Below are 23,221 nucleotides of genomic sequence, written 5' to 3' on the forward strand. Positions count from 1 at the left end.
ACCTAATAGTAGTTCACCATTGAACTCAAAGGTCTCATCTGAATAGGTTAGGGAAGGTATAAGGACTGAAGAGAAAGGTATGTTGAGAAGTTAAAGATCTCAAAAAGACAAAGGGTTACAAGAGAGGGAGAGAATGTATTCAATTGGTAAGTCCCACCACTGAATTTTTTTAGTATCCTGAGGTAGTATTACAGAAAATTCGAAGGAATTAATAGTAGAGAGTGTGACTCTAGTGTCTACTAAAAACAAGATTAGATGACCATTTATGAATAGAGTTATTTCTCCTTGCTTGACCCAGAGGCAACTGGAGATACTTTAGGATGCCTTCTTTGGAGGAGGGGAGTCACTTTGTTTTTGATTGAGCAACCTGTGCAGGGTTGCCAAATAAGATACAGGAAGTCCAATTAAATTTGAATATTAGATCAGCAACGAATCGTTTTTTAGTGTTAGTGTGTCCCAGATATTTTGAGACATACTTACGCTAAGATATTACTTGTTGTTTATCCGAAATCCAAAATTTCTTGTATTTTTATTTGCTAAATCTGGCAACCCTAGTCGAATGTCTTGTTTCCTGTCCACAGCAGGACAATTGAAGGCCCAGTTTCATTTTCTGTACAATATCTGCCAGTATCCATGTCTATCTATGTTGTATTTGTAGAAGGGCTTTTATTTCCCTCAGGCTATTTAAGTTATAATGACAAATTAGCATTGTGTAGTTTTCTTTTTGTTTATTATGTTCTTTGCAAAATGGTGGACTAAAAAGTGCTGGACTCCAAGTGTCGTAACTCATAAATGGATGTGGTCTGCAAACCTATTTTATGCTTCTGAATAGCATCTGATATTTCAGGCTTAAAACCATTAGCAAAGAATGTGCAGATTGCTGTTGGGGTGTTAGTATTAATGGCCAACTCTGACTAGTTCTTAAAAGTGGTTTCTAATTGGTCCCCAGATTTAGAGACAGATTCATCACACCCTTGTTGACAGGTTTGGATTATTCCTCAGTCAGTGGAAGAGGAAAAACCTGAAGAATTGCCTCGAAAAGACTTTCTCCTATCTCTCTAGCTTTTGCATATCTGGAGACATCTAAAGGTAGGGATCTTAAGGTGAGAGGTGGGTAACAAAGAGAAAAAGGAGGAGAAATAAGACAGAACAGAGGGAGGCCAGGAGGGAAATAGATTGGAAGGGGCAGTCACAGAGTTAGAAAGGAGAAGGTCTTTGGGAAGGGAGAAGGCTGAGCTTGTTTTAAGAGAGGACTCAATTGAGTAGAATCTTTTGAATTGTTCCTTTTCTCAGCTTCTCCTTACCATTTAAAGAAAGCCACCCAGTGTTAGGTAGCCATCTTCTTTTCTTTTTTTTTTTTTTCTAAAGCATGAGCCTTGATGTGTCCTAAGATTCCAAATGGATCACCACAGTTCAAAATTGTCTTCCTCGAAGTCAGTCCACTTAGCCCATAGTAAAAGAAATCTAACGTAGAAGAAGGCCTTGTTCTACCTTAAGATCATCATCTCATCCTCTGCTCCCAGAGAACCTGAAAGGCCAGAGAAACCCAAAAGACAAAAAGATAATAGAGGCAGGGACTTTAGTCAGGCAAAAGGTTAACCCTTTCAAAGAATCGAAGCTTACAACTTGCATGCTTCTACAAAGAAGTGAAGCACATAAGTGGAAACAGGAGTTACTACTTGACCAAATAGGGGTCCCCAAAAAGGGAGGAAGGGGTTCCTGGGCTTGATCTGTCCTGATCTGAAACCTTGGTAAGCTCCAGGGCTTCTCCAGACCCGACCTGAGTCATAGTGCCAGACTGTTAAAGATAAAAGTAGTTAAAGTGACAAATAGAGATTACAGGCTTTATTTAGGTGATATGCATAGGGAATACCTTGACATTAGTCAACTCCCTTGGCTAAAGCAGGATTGGGTCTTTTATAGAAAAAGAAGAAGACGAGGGTACAGGACTATGGTCTTGTCCTGATTGCAGTTTTCTTGATCTGTAAATGTTGGACAACTTGCAGTCAGAATTGTTCCTGTTTATCATGACTCTCTCGGGATTGTTGGTGCAATCTCATTTTGCCTGCTCTCAGAACATTTCTTCTGAAAGCTAACTTCGTGAGCCTGTGGCTTGTCTGTTAGCTGTTTAATGTCAGTTAAGCTACAGGAGACAGAGAGCTAGAAAAGAAGGAAATCAAGAAGAGGAAATAAAAATAAATGAAACAACATTCCAAGCTGGGGTATATTAAATTATTTTACAGTTGTCTCTCAGCTTCCACCATTTAGACACTCTCCACTCAGGTACACAAATTCTCAAGTTCAAACCTTGGAGTTTTCCCTCCACCTACAGCCCAGCTCTAATCATTCCAGTGCTCTCCCCAATGCTCCCCTGTACCCCAATGTTGTTGATTTCATATCCTTCACCCTATAGCCATAGAAAAGTTCACATCTGTTGAGTAGGGAACATTAAATCAGGGAAGGCTTCATGTAGGAGGCTGTATCTGAGCTGAGCCTTGAGAGATGAGGCGGGATTTACATGGGCAGAGAAAGAAGGAAAGGCCTCCCAGTAGGAGATAATGGTATGAGTTTATTCATTTTTCAAATAGAGTATTATGAAGGGCCTTCTTTGTGCTAGGCATTAGTCATGCACTGTGTAAGAGTGAAGGTTTTAAAGACAAAGACTCAAACCTGAAGGCTTATTGCTTCCTGGCCACACTAAGGGTGGGATCAGCTATAACATAATCAAACAGGCTGAATGGAGACTAACAGACTGGAGAGAGCAAAAGCCCTGCTTAACAGGAACAACTTCTGCTCAGATGCTGGCAGTCATAGCCATATGGGCTAGTCTGGTATGATTTTCTGATATTTCAAGAAAAACTAAAATTCTGGATTTTTATGGTAAATATTTTATTTTTTAAAATAATAGCCACTAAATTTAAAAGAATAAATTTATAGGTCAAACTATACACACCTTTAGGCTGGCTTGCTCCATGTTTGACAAGTTTGTCTCCTCTGACTTAAAAACTTAACTCTGTACTTCATACAGCAGGCAAGGCCTTCCAGCTATTGTCTCTGCTTTGTTTCCAGCCTTGCTTCTCCCTGTGTATCTCCTTCCCTGCCACTCTGTGTCCTAACATGGTAAAGTTGTTGCCAAAATGAGCCTATACATTCATAAAAATGATGTTGACGTGCCTTTCTCCACATTCCCACTTCGTTTTTCTTCTCCTGACTAGCATCTCCTATTCTTCAAGAGCCATCTCCTTTGATAACTCCTTCTCTGTGTTTCTCACCCCCCTGAGTGGTACTTACTGTACGGTATTGTCATTCCCTGTCTACTTGTCTTTCTTTTCCACTAGTCTGAGTATGCTATTCCTGGGACATAAGGACATACGAGAAACATTAGTTTGGTAAATGACTAAGTGGGATGAATATATGTCTACAAAGTCATTTGCTATATGGAAACATGAACCAAGAAGAATGTAGGAGTCCCCTTCTCTATCCACTAATTCATATATCCAGCAAATATTCGTCCAGCACCTATTATATGCCAGGGGCTGTTTTAGGTGACAGAGATACAAGAATAAACATGCCAGACAAAGTATCTGCCTTTATATATCTCATATTTTAGTGTAGGAAGACATGAAATAAGATATGTAATATAATGTAAGATGGTGATAAATTCTATGAGGAGAAAATAAAAGTAGGATAGGGGCTTAGGACATAACACATGCACTTTCGGATAGGGTAATTGAGGAAAGGATCTCTGGGAAGGTGGCATTTGAGCAAATATTTGAGGGAAGAAAGGGGATTAAACCATACAGATAGCTGGGGAAGAATGTAGTAGGCAGCAGGAATAGTAATTGCAAAGGCCCTTCAGTGGGAACATGTTTGAAGAGTAGCAAGGCTGCCATCGTGGTTACAGAGGAATGAGCAAAGGGGAGAGTGGTGGAAGATGAGATCAGAGAAGCAACGAAGGGCTAGACAGTGTTATCATCACCCTCCACAACCACCCATTGAACACAAAGCCTAGATGATTAATGGAGCAAGAAAATTCAGCCTTCCTGGGATGTGTGGTGGCAGTGCCAGGGAGATATACATAGGTCAAAACAGTTTTCCCCACAGACATATACTTCTCTTAGTGCTCTCTCTACCCAGAGTCTTTACTACAAAGCTCTCAGATGTAGGTCCCACCTGAGACCAGGCACTGTTTACCTTGGGAGGGTCATGAACTAGTAGAGATTGTCTAAAGTTATTTCCTGCTGGTTGGGGCTGGGACCAGCCTGCGCACCTCCGCCCAGTTGGAAAGGGCTCCAGAGCTGTTATTCATCAGATAAACTGCTATTTGGAAGTCTCAAGTTTCCCACCTTGACACCGTTTCCTTTCCCAGAAAGTCATACCAAAGTAGTCAGGAGACCTATATTCTACTCCTTGCTCAACTTCTACAATGAGTTAGTTGTGAGACCCAGGACAAATTCGGTGCTCTATGAAATGAAGGATTTGGACTTAATGTTCTAGCACTGTCATGTCATGTCTGCCTTGACTCTGTTTGATGGGCCACCTAATTTCTAACCCTGGAAGTGGACCTTCTGTGACCCTCTTCAAATAGCTGTACCCAGATATAAGCATAGCTGTGCTGCTTATTTAAAAACAGTAGCGATGGCAGGTTTTGACTGAAGTCCCAAGATCTCTTCTCCCTCCACCACACACACAGCTTCTCCTTTACCTGACATTACTACCATTAATAATTCCTCACGAACAAAGGTGGGAGGCTGTCCCCAGGGGTGATATCTAGGAACCAGTAGGTCCACATGCCTACCTACCCAAGCAGAATTCCATCATCATTCTGGAGAACAGAAAAAAAAGGGCATCTCCTCTGAGGGCGATAAAAACAGGCTCTGAGACTGTTAGAAAACTTCTGGGAGAGGCTCAAGTGGGCTCATTACTGAGTGGCCCTGAACGGCTCCAGAGCGCGAAAAGCCAGGGGCCACTTGGAAGCTCAGTGCCTGGGAGTGCTGTAATGGACAGTGGCTCTGAAGAAACCCTTGATGGATCTCACAGCTTGGTTGGGGGCTAGCTGCTATGTAAATTCTTTCTGAGCTGTGGAGTTTACAGATCTTGAGGCACAGTTTAATCTTCTAAATGAGCATAAGGAGGAAGACACAGTTTGTCAAGGCCTGGAAACTCGGGAAACCTGCACATTCCTGCTTTGCTGATCTCAGCTCTGTGCTTCCCCCAGAGTTGCTGCAAAGGGTTGTGGGAACCCTAAGGCCTCTTTTCCATCTGAGCAGAAAGACTTGAGGCAGTGGAGGAAGTTTTGGGGATAGTGGATGCTGGTGTAGCCCAGTGGCCCAACATCTGGGGCCAAGGAGGGTCCTTAGCTGGGGGAGGAGGACAGATATTTCCCTTGCACTCTAAGGATTAGAACATCCTGTGAGCTCAGCCAGGCTTGCCTTCCAGGCCCAAATTGCTTACTTTATGAGCTCCCTTTGTAAATATAGGGGCATATTAGGAACCAGTATGTTCCTTCTATTTTAAACTAGGAGTCACAAGATCATATGAAGTGTGCCAGGAGTATGTAACAGGGGGTTGTGAGGACTGTGGGAGCTGGAGGGTACAAACCCCATCTGGAGACAGTGGCCTGTCCTTAACCCTCCTCAATTGCTGCCATGCTGCAATCTGCCTAGGTGGCCCCATCTACCTGTTGTTTTTACACAATGATTTTAGAAATCTTCCCCATGTTTCAATGCTGATGATGAATTATATTTGTATTTATACAACAAGCACATCTATCATGCTTACCATATGAAGGCACTATTCTAATCACTTTGCAAATATTAACTTATATAATTCTTATAAAAATAACAGTTTCATCATTTAATGGATGAGGAAAATGAAGCACAAAGAAATTAAGTAACTTACCTATGGTCTCTCAGCTGGAAAGTGGTAGATCCAGGGGCAAAGCCAAGGTGCCTGACTGTTAAGTCTATGTTCTTTGTCACTCTGCTGTGCTGCCTCATTAAAACTAGCAAAGAAGTAAATAAAAAACAGCAAAAACAAAGCACACACAATACACCGTACAAGACAAAAACCAAGCATACAAACAAGACAAAAACAGGCCTTTTACTTGCTTCCTCTGCTTTAAATCAAAATTCAACAAAATGTGCCATCTTTGACATTTTCTCCCACTTTTCTTATCTATCTTCTTTGTAAGCTCCTTCAAACCTGGCCCCCCATCTTAACAATGCTCTTTTTTAAGCATTCTCAGCACTGATTTATTTCCAGGACTTCTTAAAAGCAACCTGGACTCTTTGCCTTGTTGTCATTCTTGCCCCTTGAAATGCTACCTCTTTATTTTCACTGTCCATTCTAGAGCTTTACCTTTAAAAATCCTACCCCAATTCTCCCAGAATCCCTCTTTTCTGCCAGGTAGATCCCTTGGAATTCATTCTGCAATGAGTATTTTGGGTCCTACAGCCATCCTTTGCAATGGCCCACATTCCTCTTTCTGTACATGTATTTATATGTTTTCTGTGTTGTATAATACAGCCTTTCATAATCACATATTTCTTAATATTAATCCCTGTTTTGTGTATATTTGTCTTGTCTTCCTGGTAAGAGTGTGAGCCAGTCAAGTAGGGTCTGTGTTGACTATGTATTCTACAGCCCCTTATTCAGTGCTGGGAGGTCACATCACATAATCAAGAAAGGTGTGGGCTTTGGAGCGGTCACACTTGGACCCAAGCCCTGGCTCTGCCACTTACAAACTGTGTGACCAGTGAAAACTCATTTTACTTCTTTGAACTAAATTTTCCTCATCTGTAAAATAAGGAGTATAACTAATACCTCTTTCATAGGATTATTGTGAGACATAATGCACATAAAATGCTTAAGCTGGGGCCTGACTGCCATTTAGTAAGCCTTCGGCATTTGGCAAAGTCTTATTACTATGTCACAGGCACTATTAATCAGCTCGGGCAACAGTGAAACTCTTCAATCTCCTGGCTCCAAAAGAATATCTGGGTTTTAGGGTTAACTGCACTCAGGTATGGCATTTTTAAAAGTGTTGAATAGGACAGACAAACGAACAAACAGGGCCCTGTAGTTACATAATTAGAATGTAATTTTTTGGGGTTCAAATCAAACTTGCCCTCTCCCGATTAGAAGGAATTGGAGGATCTAGGCCCTTTTTGGGTTGAATAGGGATGTGTGTGTGTGTGTGTGTGTGTGTGTGTGTGTACATATGCAAAAGTGTGCATGCCTGCTCCTGCACATACATGTGTTTTTTTTTAAAGTGGAGTCTATGACATGTGTTTGTACAGTGTGTCAACACAAATCACCTAGGAGTAGGCTTCCCCAAACACTTTAAAGTACACAACAAGTTGAGTCACACTATCGGTTAACATAGAGTTCCTGGTACTAACCTTTTCCAGCCTCCCTACTATCACTAGGTAAGCAATCTTAGTCTACTCGACACAAGCTGACTCATACTTATTGTTAAAACACGACTTGCCAAAGAACTTTCTGCATGTTTTTTTTTTTCCCCTCCAGGATAGGAAATGATTTCCCGAATTCAAGAGGACAAGAATCTCCATGGCCTTACCTAAACATACTCCTAAAGTGTCCTTACTTCACAGGTTTACTGAGGGCCACTTTTGGCAGTTCTCTGGAAGCTTTTGGATGATTCCCAGGAAGGTGTCCAGAGATCACATTTAGGGACCAGTTGTATTCATACCAGGTTAATTTCTGAGAGAAATTCCACTCCTTACACATGGAGATGGGAGGGAGAAAGGGAATTCTTTCACTGCATAACCCATCACAGAATTCACTTGAGAATTTCTCATTCTAGAGTCCCTAGTCTAGAACTCTCAGCCCCTTGGTTTGGATAAATGTAGACCTATGTGCCATTTCTTTTTATTGCTTTCAAGGCAACTCAGTGTTAACCTGCTATAAAGAAGTTTGTTGTTGTTGTCATTGATTATGTTATTCTAGGTTTGTTTTTCAACAAATATACCAGATCATGCACATCCAAATGAGTGATACTCTTTCAAATAGTCACTTCGTCATACCATGAACTTGAAAAAGCAAATTCAACAAACATTACTATACCAGGTCCTTAAAGTCACAGTATACCACAAATTAAAAGCACATATCTTGGAGCCAGCTGACTTGGGCTGAGGTCCTGACTCTGGCATTTATGTGATCTTCCGAAAAAGTCTCTCTGAGTCTCATTTTTACCCATAAAGTGGTTATCAGAGACTGAGGCTTTGGCCAACCACTGCCTTACTTGTGAGAAAGATGACTGGCAGCCATTTCACAACAGGGGACTGGTAAGGCAAGATAAAAATAGCTGCTCACTATATGTGTGCAAAAAAGGATGGGGAGGGAGATCAGGAGCCAATAAATACTGCCTACTGAAGAGAACAGAAAACTACCTAACTGTGTATGTAAACTAGGATGTGGGTTATATAACAGGAATATTTGAGGTCAGTTGAGAGAGATAAGAATGAGTCCTGATTCTACCTGTTGTTATATATGAGATTTGTGCAAATGGCTTAATTTCCTTGTGCTTCTGTTTCTTCACCTATAAAATGAAGATAATGATACCACTACCTCATAATGCTGTGAAGAGGATTAAGTGAGATAATGCATATAGAGCACTTAGCACCATGCCTGGCCCATCACATGATCGACCTCTCTTTCTCTGTCTCTCAGTGTGTGCGTATGTGTGTGTGTGTAAAATCACCTAAACACAGTCTTTATCTTCTTTCTCCACCTTAGGTGCTTGCATTCCTAGAGGCATGAAGAGGACCAGTACATGAAGAACTATGTTATCCTTTAGAAGATAACATAGAAGGTATTTTTTTGTACCTAAAGCTGTAAAGGTGAGATCACATCATGGAGGAATCAGGAGACAATCTACGGAGGAGTTAGCATTTGTGATGAGGCTTCTGGGATGAGTAGATTTTGGACAGTTAGACTTGGTGGGGTAGGTGATCTAGGAGGAGGAGATAGCCCTGCAAAGGCGCAGAGGTAGAAATGTGAGGCATATGCTCAGGGAACAGAGAGTATTCACTTTCATTGGGCAACTACTCTTAAGACTTCAGCCAGCTCTGACATTCTTTTGTGTTACAAATAGCAGAAAATAAACAGGAAAGGTAGGTTAGGTATCTATTGAATGATAGATAGGTCTAGACCAAAAGTGATGGGGAGACACGGAAGTTTTAAGTATGAGAATGACATGATTAGATTGAACTTTAGGAAAACTTATCTGGCAGAGTTATAAACAAATTGAGAGGGAAGAAGATTGGAAGCCAAGAGATGGCCTAGGAATCTACCGCAACCATCTAAATGAGAGAAAAAAGGAACTGAACTAGAGTATTGCAGGAGATGGAAAGGAGAAGAGGGACTAAAGAGAAGTTTTCAGTAGGATTTGGTACTGGTAGAATGGCAGGGTGAATTGAAGTAGGAGTCAAAAAATATCCCGATGAAGAGTTATAATGGGAGCACCAGCAAATGTGGTGGGGAAGTGACACAGGTTTGGAGACATGTCTGAGATTAAGTTTGAAGCACTAGCGAGGCATATAATTGGAAATGTCTAGCAGGCAGTTGGAAAAAAGGCAATGAAGCTTTAATGGTGCTATGATTGCACAGGTAATTTTTGAAATATCTTCTTTGGAATCATTCCAACAAGAATGAATTAAAATCTTTACACTCTATGTACTGACGAGAATGCGCCCTTTTATATGTAATTCAAAATTTTAAAGATCATACAAAACCATAAAATATGTACGAAAAAGTCCACTAAATTCTGATTTTCTCATAATGACTTCTTCAGCAATCAAAAAATATATATGAAAAGCTTTACTCACAGATCGTTCTGTCTCTGTCTCCATCTGTCTGTCTGTCTGTCTGTTGTTCTGTCTCTCTCTTTTTCTTATGTTGGTGTCATAGAATGGCCTTTGTCTGTCTTTTAGAAACCCAAACCTGCTTTCTGAGCCAGCAACCAAGCCACATAAAGACAGTAGACTCATTACTTTATAATTATGCCTCATTTCTTGACCATAAAACAGTATTACTGAATTTGATCACCTGCCTTATCCATTCAAATGAGCCTTGAATGACTAGCTATTTCCAAAGGGTAAATTCCCTCAAATGGTCATGAATTGTTACTATTTAGGATATTAGGATATTTGAAAAACAAAACAAAACAAAACATTTCATCTTATGTCACACAATACACAAAAATAAAACTCAAATGGATTAAATTCAGATTCACAAACTTATTTACTTAACAAATATTTATTTATTACCTGCTATGTGCAAGGCACTGTTCTAGGCCCCTGGAATGAATAGTGAATACATCAGACAGAAATCCCTGCACTTTTGAAACTTACATTCTAACTGGATGAAAAAGTAAACAATAAGTAAATTGTATAGTATGTCAGGAGGTAGTGAGTGCTATGGAAAAAAGAAAAGGTAAAGGAAATTGAGAGGGCTTGAGTAAAGAGAGCTGTAGTTTTAAATTGTGTGAACAAGGGAGGCATTGTTGAAAATCGACATTTAAGCAAAGACTTGAGGAAGATGAAGGAGTTGGCCCTGCTAATATCTGGGGTTAAAGTGTCAGCGACATAGGCAGCTGCCAGGGCAAATGCCCTGAAAAGTGGGAGCATGCCTGGCTAGTTTGAGCATCAACAAGAAGAGCAATATAGCTGGATCAAAGTGAGAGGGGGAGGAATGGTAAGAGGTGAGGTCAGAGAGGCAGTGGAGTGGATGAGGCACATCATTTTAGGGTCTTCTACGCTGTTTTAAAGACTGGCTTTTACTCTGAAAGAAAATGAGAATTATTGGAGGATCTCCAGCAAAAGTGAGATGTAATCTGACTTACATATAAAAGGATCATTCTGGCTACTGTGACAATATACCACAAAGGAAGATGGGGGAAGCAGGGAGACCAGTTAGGAGGATATTGCAGTGAGTTAGGCAATTGACGCTGGTGGCTCAAACTGGGGTGGTAGCAGTGAAGTTGGGGAAAGTGGTCAGAGTCTGAGTATATTTTGAACACGGACCCAGAAGAATTTGCTGATGAATTAGATGTGGTACATGAGAGAAGGAAAGAAGTCCAAGATAACACAAAGGCTTTTTTGGCTTGAGCGACTGGAAGGACAGAGTTGCCATAACTGAAAGTCAGCAAAATTATAGAAACATCCTAAAAATACAATATTGTATATTGATATTATACATTATCAGATTGGGAAAGACTTTCTTAGGGAAGGTATGAAACTCAAAAGCTACAAAGGAAAAAACTGCTAGATTTAACTACAGCAAAATCCAAACTTCTTTATGGTAAAAAACATAATTTTTTTTTAAAAAATGCTGGCTGGAAAAATGTATATATTGCACTCAGATTAATATTTATAAACTATAAAAAGTACTTCTACAATATTAAAAGATAACTCAATGGAAAAATGGTTTAAAGTCATAAAAAGGCAATTCATGGAGAAAGGAATACCAATTAAGCCAGTAAGCCTATGAAAAAAGGCTTAACCTCATTAAGAAATATAAATTAAAACAACAATGTTTACCCATGATACAAGTAAAAATAAAAGACTAATTTTTCATTGTGGACAGGACTGTGGAGAAAGAGACACTCTTAGCACTCTTAATGGAAGTATAGAATTGTAAAGGATTTATAGTGGGCAATTTTTCATAAGCTACCCAAAATTAAAATGTTCATACCTTTTGATCCAGCAATTCCATTTCTAGGTACCTAATCTATAGAAATAATCACACAAAGCGGGCAGAGATATAGGCAAAAGGATGTTCATTTCACCATTGTTTAATGAAAAACTGGAAATGACCTAAGAATTTACCAATAGGAGAATGGTTAAATAAGTTGTAGTACATTTATACTATGAAATGGTATTCGACATTAAAATGGATAAGGTATATCTATAGATTTAGTTGTATACAGTGATATAAAGAGATAACAAAATGCTTTTTCAAGTGAAAAAGCAAATTATAGAAAATATGCATTTCACAATTACCTTTATGTTAAAAATCCCATCGTGTGTGTGTGTGTGTGTGTGCGTGTGTGTGTGTGTGTGTGTGTGTGTGTAAATTTATACAAGGTTTGAGAAAAATGCTAAATTCCTATTGCTCATAAGCAAGGCATGGGATTACACATGTGGGTGAGAGAATTAAGACTTTCTTTTTATTCTCTGTATACTTCTTTGTTCTTTAAAATCTCTTTACAATCAAAATGTATTACTTTTGTAATTTTTAAGTTAAAAAATGAAGGATAAGTCAGATATTGCAAATTTCTGAAAGTTCCCAAAGAAGGATCATAGAGGCAGTAACATGTTTGTTACCTTACATTCACATTGTGCCACTGTGTGGTGTGATGGGAGGGACAGCATCTAATGAGTGCTATGTGGCCTTGGGAAAGACACAACGTTTCTGAGCCTTTGTTTTCTCATATAGAGAATGTAGATAATACCTGCCTTATTTACTTTATTGTCAGTTGTGAAGATAAAATGGAAAAGCAGTTTAAAATTATAAAGCTCTATAAAAATATAGAGCTTTGAAAGATATTTAATATTTCACGTGCCAATTTAATGACCCACTTTTTATGAGCAATAGTCAATAACATCAAAATTCAGTCTAAAGCAGAGAATCTAGGTTATTTCTTATTAGTTTATTTTAACAGAATTTTACCTGTCCACATTAGGTCTTACCTAGTAGCAGTGTTCGCATTTTACTTAAATATTCTAGAATGTTTTGTGTTTGTATGAGAGATTCTGGTGCGGATGAGTTTTGGCAATGGTCTTAAATCATATCCTCTACCCCACCTCAGGGCCAACTAGCTTAGACACTAAGCTTTTACTTAATGCCTGCTTTGTACTTAGCCCTCTCCTATGAGTAGGAGGCCAGATGTCCAGGTTTGCCTGGGACTGTTATGGTTTACACTGCCCCATTTAATTGTAATAGCACCCCTTTCACTCTCAAAAATGTCTTAGTTTTAATGACCAGTTATATGGTCACCTTACTATGGTCACCAATGGGGCATGGAAGAAAATAAGAAACCCCTGGCTTATAAACACCAGACTAGAAAATTCCTTTACCATCCCAGCTCCCCACCACTGGAAAAGCCAGCATTATTTCTGGGGGAGCCATTATGAAAACCATGGGTCTTTTGGAGAGTTGGTGGACTTAGAGGTAAAGGCAGAACCAAAGCTGAGAAGAGCTGGTGTGGACCTCCAGAGGGCTGCCCTACAAGTTGTTCTCCTCTGCAAAACCTCCTCCTTCAGACCAGTTCTCTTTATTTCATTGCCTAATATGCCTAGCCAGAGACTTATCTGGGGAGAAAACAAGCATTATGTTTTCAATAGTGTAAATAGGTTGAGAAATGTTCACGGCAATTGATTCTTTTCCTCCTAACAGGGAGTTGATGTCTGCTTGTACAGAGGGGGCAGTGTGTTTATGGGAGGCATAAGGTTGGAAAGAAAGAAGTAATTTTGGAGCACAAGATATCCTGTGGAGTAAGACTCTAGGTTTGCAGGGGGTCATTGGGCCATGAAGGTGGCGGGCAGAAAGGAAGGTGGGTGACAAAGACATGCAATAGTTATGTAAGGGGAAAATGATACTTCATGCTCAATCTATATCTTGGGAAGGGAAAGGCATGTTCTTTCTATGTCACCTCCTGCTCCTTCTTCTTTTCCCCTGCCCTACATGGCCCAGCACCCAGAATTCAAGCCAGTGCTACACTATGTCCTGCATAGATCTGGGAACCAACTTCTCTTTATAGCATTGCTTCAGCAGGAATGTATATTCTTGGGTCTGATCATTGGGCTTACCAATACATTCTGGGAAACATCCTTTCTTAAATTGGGAACTGTCTGTATAAGATGTGGCTCCTACCCTGGAGGGGCTCGCAGTCACTGGATTTAGAGGAGATTCAGTTAATAAATAGGAAACTACAGCAATCAAGTGCTCAGTGTAGAATATTGGCTCTAAGTAAAATGTGATTTTATCCAAGGGAGAGGGATGGTATGTGGGTTTACTGAAAGTTTCACATATGAAAGCATGACTTATCTGTGCTAAGAATATATTTTGATAACAAGAGGAGGGAGGAGAAAATTCTAAGTAGTGATACAAGTCACGGGGAGTCAACTTGGTATAAGCATGGACAGTGAAGGCTGTGAGAAGGAATCAAGCCCGATGGAGTGAAACAGCTTTCTGAGAGGCAGTAGGAAATTAGCTTGGCTAACTTGAGATAGGGTCAAACATTTCCCATAAATTACAGTTCATAAAACATATCTCTGAAACTTGCACATACTTCATGTGACTAAATACTTTGAGGCAATAAATTTGATGGCATTTTTCGGGTGGATAATTTAACCTGTCTAAAGTTCAGATGAAGTGGGGACTGGATCTGGGAAGGCTGGGAATCCAGATTAAGGACTTTAGATTTGATGAAAGAGTCCATAATGGTGTTATTGAAAGATGCTTGATCAGAGTTGAAACATTGGCATGTGGCTGGTACCCAGGATGAAAGAGAAAGAAGTCAGGGAGACTACTTAGGAAGTTGGTATAGTAGACCACGGATGAGAAGCTGAGTACCTGGACCAAGATGGAAGCATCAGACTGGAGAAGGGACAAATTGGAGAATCACTGTAGAGATGGAAACAGTAGGACTTAAGAGATCACGTGGGAAGAGCCAGAGGGGGTCCTTTTCTATCTCAAGGTAACTTAAGCACTAAAGAACTCTATTAGAAGTTCATGTTCACATGAAGACTTAGCACCTGTGCAGCCTACCATCCCCTCCTAGTGAACCCCCTTTCCAAGGAAACCATATAGCACCCATTTAGTTACCTAATTCTGCAAAAATTCAGACTCATCCAATGAAAGTCTTAAAGCATTTATTAGCTCACCAGATTTTGCAAAATTAGGTGAGTGAATAAATGCTGCAAAGTTTCTAACCTGGAAGACATAAGTGTGTAATTCATTTAACTGTCAATTTTGGTGGAGGGTGGTGAGAATTGCCAGGGCTTCAAAAAAGTGTGACAGGTTTGGAGTTTGTTCATATAGAATATTTTTTTTGTTTTTGTTTGTTTGTTTATTTTTTGGTTTTTGCTTCATAACCCCTGTGCTCTTCCTGTGAACCCTATCTCTTGAGAAAAATCTTAGAGCACCAATTTACTAACCTAATTTGTAAAAAATTAGTGAATCAATGCTGTAAGACTTTTACGGAAATATTTGAAATTAATTAGCCTTGTCAGTTTTTATTTTCATAGGCTCTCTTCCAACTATATCCTCCCCACCAAGTATAACTTTTAATAAGATTGATTTTAAACAGTAAAACTTAGAGAATCTGTATACAAAGAGCTTGAAGATTTTAAATACGTGGGTTTATTATTAACACTGTAGCAAATATATCAAAGAGACACGCCCCATGAAAAGTGTTTCAAAGAAACAGAAATCTGCTCTGAGAAAGGTCTGTACCCAGTAAGTAAGCCTGAAAAAGCTTGTTTGCTTGGTGATGCCGACAGATAAGCCTGGCAAACTTCAGTGTAATTGAAGAAGGCAGTTTGAAACACAGCCTAGTCCAGGCAAGCTACTGGTCCCTGGCTGTGCTGGACGAACTTCGACACAATGGTGTTGGCCTTTTGGAAGGTCTTTCTGATCCTAAACTGTCTTGCAGGTAAGGAAAGGATCACCAAACCACCAAAGATAATTGGGAATGGAGTTTTCTTTTAAAATGAAATTGCAAATTTTTACATAAAATGTTCCCTTCAGGTACTGGAAAGGAATTGTGATTAGTATGCTGAGTAAAATAATTTTCGGACATCTTGCTTAGCAAATATGCGCCATGCTAATGTTTGCAGAGGTTGGGGAAGCCTGTAAATAGAATTGTTTTATGTAGCTTCTTAATTAAAAAAAATTAGAAAAATTACAGTAGCTTTTTTGTTGCTGTTATTGTTTGGAGGTTGAATAGATGAACTTACTCAGAAGCTCAAGTTTGTGCTAAGGATACTTTTTTCTCGGTTTGACTTAAATATTTCCTTTAAGCTCCCTGCGATAGATTTGCTTTGCTACAGCAGGCAAAGACTGGCTGGGAGGGCCTGCCATGCTTTACTATCTAATATTTCTTAGGGACTTGTACTTTTCCTAAGGCTGTATTTTGGAAAATATGAGTGATTTATCATTGTGCACAATATAGGTGTTTTTAGAGATTTGAGCAAAACAAAATCATTTTTAGAGTCAAAATTCTGATGTTGGTTAGACCCACAAGAGATCACTAATTCAGAAAAATCTCTTGGCTAGTTTTTTTTAAATATCAAATACATTTTGAATCTGTTCTTATGATAAATTAGGTCCATGATAGATACAATAATACTGTTTCTCAAAAAAAAATGATATTTTAAGCCATCGCTAATATTAAGCAGTCATTAGAATGAGGTTTACTAAATATATTTAATGACGTAAGAAAACACTCAGGATAAAATTTTATGTGAAGAAGCAGGAAACACACACATCTAGAATAAATTATTAGAAGGTTATATATCAAACTGCTCATAGTTATTACCTCTGGGCGATGAAATTATAGGTTATTTTTATTTTATTCCCCAGCTTTTCCATATTTTCCAGGATTTCTACAAAAAATATTATACTATTTTTATAACCAGAAAAAAGTGTTACTTTTGAAAACTATATGGTTTTTAGTAATAGTTCTGTAAATGTTCCTTACTAAATGCTTAAATAAACATGTTCTATGGAGTCACCAGAAGGCAATACTGCATTTATCCAGGGATCTAACCAGGACTTAGAGCTAGAAAAAGCTGCCTTTCTCAATTTCCATCCTGGTGAGAACAGATGTTACTACTCCCCTTTCCCCAGGAATATTCATTTTAAACCTTAACTTTACATAGTGAAAGTCTTTGTTTACTTTAAAGAGCTTCCAGTCATTAGCTAATGGGGTTGCCCCTGGGCCTCCTGCATCAACCCTCTAAAATCACACCTGTAGTCAACACCTATTTCCCTATGTGAGGCCTTCGTCTGGCACTAGTTTTGGAACAGTTGCAAGAGTGATTTTTACTGTAACTAACACATATATAATTTTCACTGATTATAAATGTAATGTGTGGTCATTGTAGAAAGGTTGGAAAATATGGAAACATGTAAATAAGAAAATAAAAATCGCCAACAATCTTATCACAAATTTGGATGACTTTTTTTCTCCTTTGTAAGTGTATATATTACATTACAAAATTGGAGTTTTACCTTGTATGCAATTTTTTATTTTTTAAAAAATTACCTAGATGGTATCAGGATGTTATTTGATTGTGACTTTTAGGACAAAGCCCAATCAGAGTGACCAATGAATATATCAGAGCCTTTTTTTATATATATTACTGTAAAACTGGTTTCATTGGCAGATCGTATGTACTGTGTATCTATACATATACAATCTAGCTGGCCCAAAGCAAAATATAGTAATGTCAGTCTAGCAGATGGAATGGAAGTATGATATAATGTATTGCTGTTTGTCATGCTTATATATATATGGAAGTAAGAGAAAGATTTCAGTAATATGTATCTGGCATTAGTAGTGTCCATCAGTTGATCCAGATATGGCTATGAAGCAATTGGTAATGTTTCCATCAATATTTAATTTGATGCACTACCTGAACTTGTTTCTTGTTCAGGAAGAATGTCACGTTTTTAGTATCAAACATGGTGCCAGGTACATAATTAGCACAAAGGAAATATTTTTGAAAGACTGAATTACTTTCTTAAATCCTGCTAAGGTCATTATGCTAAGTGAAATAGGTCAGACAACGACAATACTGTATGATCACATTTATATGTGGAATCTAAAAATCCTGAATTTATAGAAATGGAGATTAGAGTGGATAAAACGGTCAAAGGGTACAAACTTCCAGTTATAAGATAAATAAGTAGTTCTGGGGATGTAATTTACAGCAAGCACAATGAGTATAGTTAACAACACTGTCTTGCATACTTGAAAGTTACTAAGAGAACAGATCTTAAGTATTTTCACCACAAAAAAAGAAATAGTAATTATGTAATTTGATGGAAGTGTTAATTAATGCTATGGTGATAATCATTTTGCAATATATATGTGTATCAAATCAACACTTTGTATACTTAAAACTTATACAATGTTATATGTTAATCCTATGTCAATAAAGCTGGAAAAATAAAAGAATTAATTATTTTCCCAAACTCCAAACATCTAGAAATGATTTTCACATACAAATTTAAAACCAATTTTCTGTACAACTAAGCAAGACAGATTTTATTTTAATCAAAATCTTTCTGATGACTCCTTGGGAAGTCATAGGTTAAATTCCACTTCAGAAAAATAATTTTAATCAAAGATGTCTTTTGTAAAAAGTTCATGCATATCATATTAGTGCTTTTACTATATATTAGTCACCTATTAGAAATATATGTTAATGTTGTTTCCATTTTCTGGAGGAATGTGCTATGTATTTTAAAGCAGCAATATATTTGAACTTCGATTTTATAGTCAGATCCAAAAGCAAGTGATCTTTTGGTTATATTATTTTCTAACTCAAAAATTATATATATATATATATATATATATATATTCATATATATATATATATATGAAATTGCTGGAAATTAAATCACTTCAAATGCATCAGGTTAAATGTGGATATGTGGGGGATATTTTCATTGCAATATAATCCCTCTATAAGTAAAGTGCGTGCCACGTTGTAGGTATTAAATAAAGAACGAACAATCATTATCAAAACATGAGGTATTTAAAATCTTTTTAGAGTGTTGATTAATCTAAGAGCATATCCTTTGGATTATTTTCCTTTAATTATATGCACTGATTTTCAACCACATATATATTTTTGTTTGTTTGTTTGTTTTAATTCAGTCAGGTCATGAGTGAAATTGCAATCCTGAATTTTGTTTAAATCAGGTACTAATCTTTATTTTGTTATTTATTCAGTCTTCTTAATGTAGAGATTTTTCTGCCTTTTTCAGTGTTTAAACAATTTCTCAACTTAGAGAAAATTAATTCAAAGGAAGGAGACTTTTTTCCCCCGACACTCACAGAATCACCTTCAGTTTAAGATTAAATTTACGCCGTTCATCATCCACACGTGGCTATCTAAATTTAAATAAATTCATATTAAACAAAAATAGAAATTCAGTTCCTCAATCACACTAAGCCACATTTCAGGTGCTCCATAACTCCATGTGGATAATGGCTACTGAATTGGACAATATAGAGATAAAACATAACCACCATCATAGAAAGTTCTATTGCACAGTGCTGGGATAGAGGATGATCTCAGAGATTTAAGTAATATGCACTAATTGAATTATGTAACATTTTTAAAAAGTTCATCTGGAAATACGTAGCTCTTAGCTCTGAAGTATATTGTCACTGTATTAAAGATGAACAATTTGTGAAAATCATCTTTTCCTCAGAATTTAAGAATTGATTTTCGTCCTGAGTATTGGGAATTTGAGCAGTAGGATGGTCTAGAGATATTGCCTCACCAATTGCTACCTACTTACAGGACAATGTATATTATTCTTAAAAATATATTGTCTCACAGTAGATTTGTAGTTACCATCCTTATTCCAAAGTGATATTGTTGAGCTTTTACAGATCTCAAATTATTTATATAATTATGTCTTCTATTTAAAATGCTGAAAATGTTTAAATCAGATTTATAGTTTTCAAATACTTGATTTTCATTTGCCTCCATTCTGGTCTGTGCTATAAATGGCTATTTTCTGCATTGACATGGCAGGCATATATTGTTTCTGTCTTGTTCATTATTCTTTCCCCAGTGTTAGCACTATTTGTGGCACAAGATAGGTGCTCAACAAATATTTTTTGATAGGCACCAGGGTCTCTTCTATTGCTTGCCTTGTGTCAGAACTGTGTTTCCTCTATTTTCAAGCACTTTTGTTGAGAGCAGCCTTTAAAGGGTTTTTGTTTGTTTGTTTGTTTGTTTGTTTGTTTGGCCTTACATGGCAATAAGTTACCATTATTAACCAATTTCATAACAGATATTGTGACCCAAACTAGAGGATAAAAATGATGGCCAAATAATGCCTTTGAAATCTCTATTTTTAGGGGAAAGTTTCTGGGAACTTAAATAGCCACTAAATCCCCATTCTTTTATTTTGGACACTTAAAAACATCTGGAAGTCATCATTTAGGCATAGCCATAAAAGTGAACGTGATTAACTTCCAAGAGAAATGAGATAGGCTATTTGAGGGCAGGAGAGAGCCACTTAGCTTTTTCCAACAAAATTTCCATCGGAAAGTGTAGTGGCTTTCTGCAGGCAAATTTCATTTTTGGAGGAAGCATGGGAACCAGGCAAACATGGAAAGGGGAACATTGGGAAGAGGGAACTGCATGGAGTTAGAAGGTGTTGCATTGATGTGTATCTTAAAGTGCTTCTCTCAATTCATCAAGACACTGCTTGCCACATAAACGGCCAAGTCTGACAGAGAAGCAGGCTGATAGAAGCAGAGGAGTACAGCAACCCTTACTAGGAACAGGACATTATAAGCTTAAAAATAAGAAGAGATTTTGCTATAGCAAGATAGTAATGAACGTTCAGCATACATAGAGACAAATTGAGACAATGACTGAAAAGGGGAGGATTCAAAGATCCAAATTCGCAAAGGGAAATGGAGATAAGGCACACAGAGAAGAAAAGGGACGACTGTATATATAACTATACTTTACATGTTCGTAATGGTAACCACACACCAAAGATTCAGAACGGAAGTATATAACATAAAACAAGGACCGGAAGGAAACCCAGCAAAAGACAACCGAAATAAAGAAAACAAACACAAAGACAAGGAAGCAATGGGAACACTGAGCTACCAGAAAGCAAAAGATAAAATGGCTATAAGAAGAGCTCATATTTCAATAATCACCCTAAATGTAAATGGACTGAACTGACCAATAAAAAGGCACAGAGTCACAGACTGGAAGAAAAGGCAAAACCCAACCATATGCTATCTCCAGGAGACACAAGTCAGTTCCAAAGAAAATATAGACTCAAACTGAAAGGGTGGAAAGTGATCTTTCAAGCAAATGGCATTCTGAAAGAAATTGTAAATAATTGGTACAATTTCTCCCTGTCAGTGTTAGCGATAGTTTTGATAGCATTTGCTCACATTCCCTTGGAGCTCCGTGATGTTTGGTCTCGGAAGAAATGGGAGATAGGGCCCTCTGGGTTGGTGGATGGGGGCTGTGGCTCAGCCTTGGTTTTGTAATCACGGCTGGTAAATGTCTATTGTTTCTCTGCTGTCCCTGCTTCTCTGCTTTCTACCCTGATGACTGGTCCCTGTTGCCGACTGCGCGGAGCTCACAGCTGTCCCCGGCAGGGCTGTTCAGAAAACTCAGCGCACCTTCTCCATTCCCCATTCCTCCTCCAGGGAGCTCCAGCTGTGAGACGTAGCTTCTTTGTTTCTCCCAGACCACCGCCTGACACCTAGGGTTCTGACTTGTGGAAGCTCTTATGCTTGTGTGCAGTTTGGGTGTTTTTTGTTGAGCTTTAGATATTCAGCTTATTGTTCTTTCAAGGGGAGTGATCTGGGGACGTCTATCACTCTGTCATATTTCTGACCCTCCTTCGGTATTGTGTTGGTTCTTCTGGGTCGTTTGTCTCCCCATATAAATTTAAGAGTAAATTTGTCAATATCCACAAAGTAATTTGCTGGGATTCTGATTGGGGCTACATTAAATCTATAGATTTAGTTGGGAAGAACTGACATCTTGACAATAATGAGTCTTCCTATCTATAAGAATGGAATATCTCTCCATTAATTTAGTTTTTTTCTATAATTTCTTTCATCAAAGTTTTCTAGTTTTGCTCATACAGGTCTTGTGTAGATTTCATTAGATTTATACTTAGGTAAAACCAGACATTTTGTGGGTGCTAATATAAATAGTATTATGTTTTTAATTTCAAATTCCACATGTTCAGTGTTGGTATATAGAAAAGCAATAAACTTTTGCACATTAACTTTATATTCTGAAACCTTGCTATAATTACTCATTAGTTCCAGAAGTTTTTTTGTTGATTCTTCTGGATTTTCTACATAGTCAATCATGTTATCTGTCATTTTCTTCACAATTTGTATATCTTTTTATTTCCTTTTTGTATCTAACTGCATTAGTAAAGACTTCCAGTATGAGGTTGAAAATGAGTGATGCGAGGGGCATCCTCTTCCTGATCTTAGTAGGAGAGCTTCTAGTTTTTTTTTCATCATTAAGTATGATGCTAGTTGTAGGTTTTTTATAGATGTTTTATCAAGTTGAGGAAGTTTCCCTCTATTCCTAGTTTGCTGAGTGTTTTTAACATAAATGAGCATTGGATGCTGTCAAATAATTTTTCCGCATATATATTTATATGATTGTGTGATTTTTTTCTTTAGCCTGTTGCTGTGATGGATTACATTAGTTGATTTGTTGAACCAGCCTTGCATAACTGCAACACATCTCACTTGGTTATGGTGTAGAATACTTTTTATACATTGTTGGATTTGATTTGCTAATATTTTGTTGAGGAATTTTTTCATCTATGTTAATGATAGATATTTGATTTCTTTTATTGTAATGCTTTTGTCTGGTTTTAGTATTAGGGTTATGTTTCCATCATCAAATGAGTTAAGAAGTATTCCCTCCATTCTATCTTCTGAAAGAAATTGTAAATAATTGGTACAATTTCTCCCTTAAATATTTGGAAGAATTCACCAGTGAACCCACCAGTCTAGCGCCTAGGCCAGGTGCTTTCTATTTTGGAAGATTATTAATTATTGATTCAATTTTGTAAATAGATATAGACTAGATATAGGCCTGTTCAGATTGTCTACTTATTTTTGTGTGAGTTTTGGCAGATAGTGTCTTTCAAGGAATTGGTCCATTTCATCTAGGTTATTGAATTTGTGAGCATAGAATTGTTTCTTGCATTTCTTTATTATTCTTTTAATGTCTATAAAATCTGTAGTAAGATGTCTTTTTCATTTCTGATATTAGTAATTTGTGCCCTTTGTATTTGTTTTTAGCCTGGTTAGAATCTTATTAATTTTATTGACCTCGTCAATAAAATTGGCCTTATTAGTTTTATTTAATTATTTCTTGTTTTCAATTTCATTGATTCCTGCCCTAGATTGCATTACTTCATTTCTTCTTCTGAT

General features: G+C 37.7%; 1 protein-coding gene across 1 annotated transcript in view; it reads left to right on the forward strand.

The window, feature by feature from the left end:
• Window positions 1-11,898: 11,898 nt before the first annotated feature.
• The window catches only part of VSIG1 (V-set and immunoglobulin domain containing 1), a 33,546-nt gene continuing 22,223 nt past the window's right edge, over window positions 11,899-23,221 (forward strand). Inside the window, exons 1-3 of the mRNA XM_023534146.1 lie at window positions 11,899-11,925; window positions 15,531-15,682; window positions 17,688-17,725. Of these exons, the coding sequence (XP_023389914.1) occupies window positions 11,899-11,925; window positions 15,531-15,682; window positions 17,688-17,725 (217 nt within the window). The remainder of the gene's footprint in view (window positions 11,926-15,530; window positions 15,683-17,687; window positions 17,726-23,221) is intronic.

The sequence above is a fragment of the Pteropus vampyrus genome, unplaced genomic scaffold (assembly GCF_000151845.1).
Source record: "Pteropus vampyrus isolate Shadow unplaced genomic scaffold, Pvam_2.0 Scaffold120, whole genome shotgun sequence".
Taxonomy (NCBI): domain Eukaryota; kingdom Metazoa; phylum Chordata; class Mammalia; order Chiroptera; family Pteropodidae; genus Pteropus; species Pteropus vampyrus.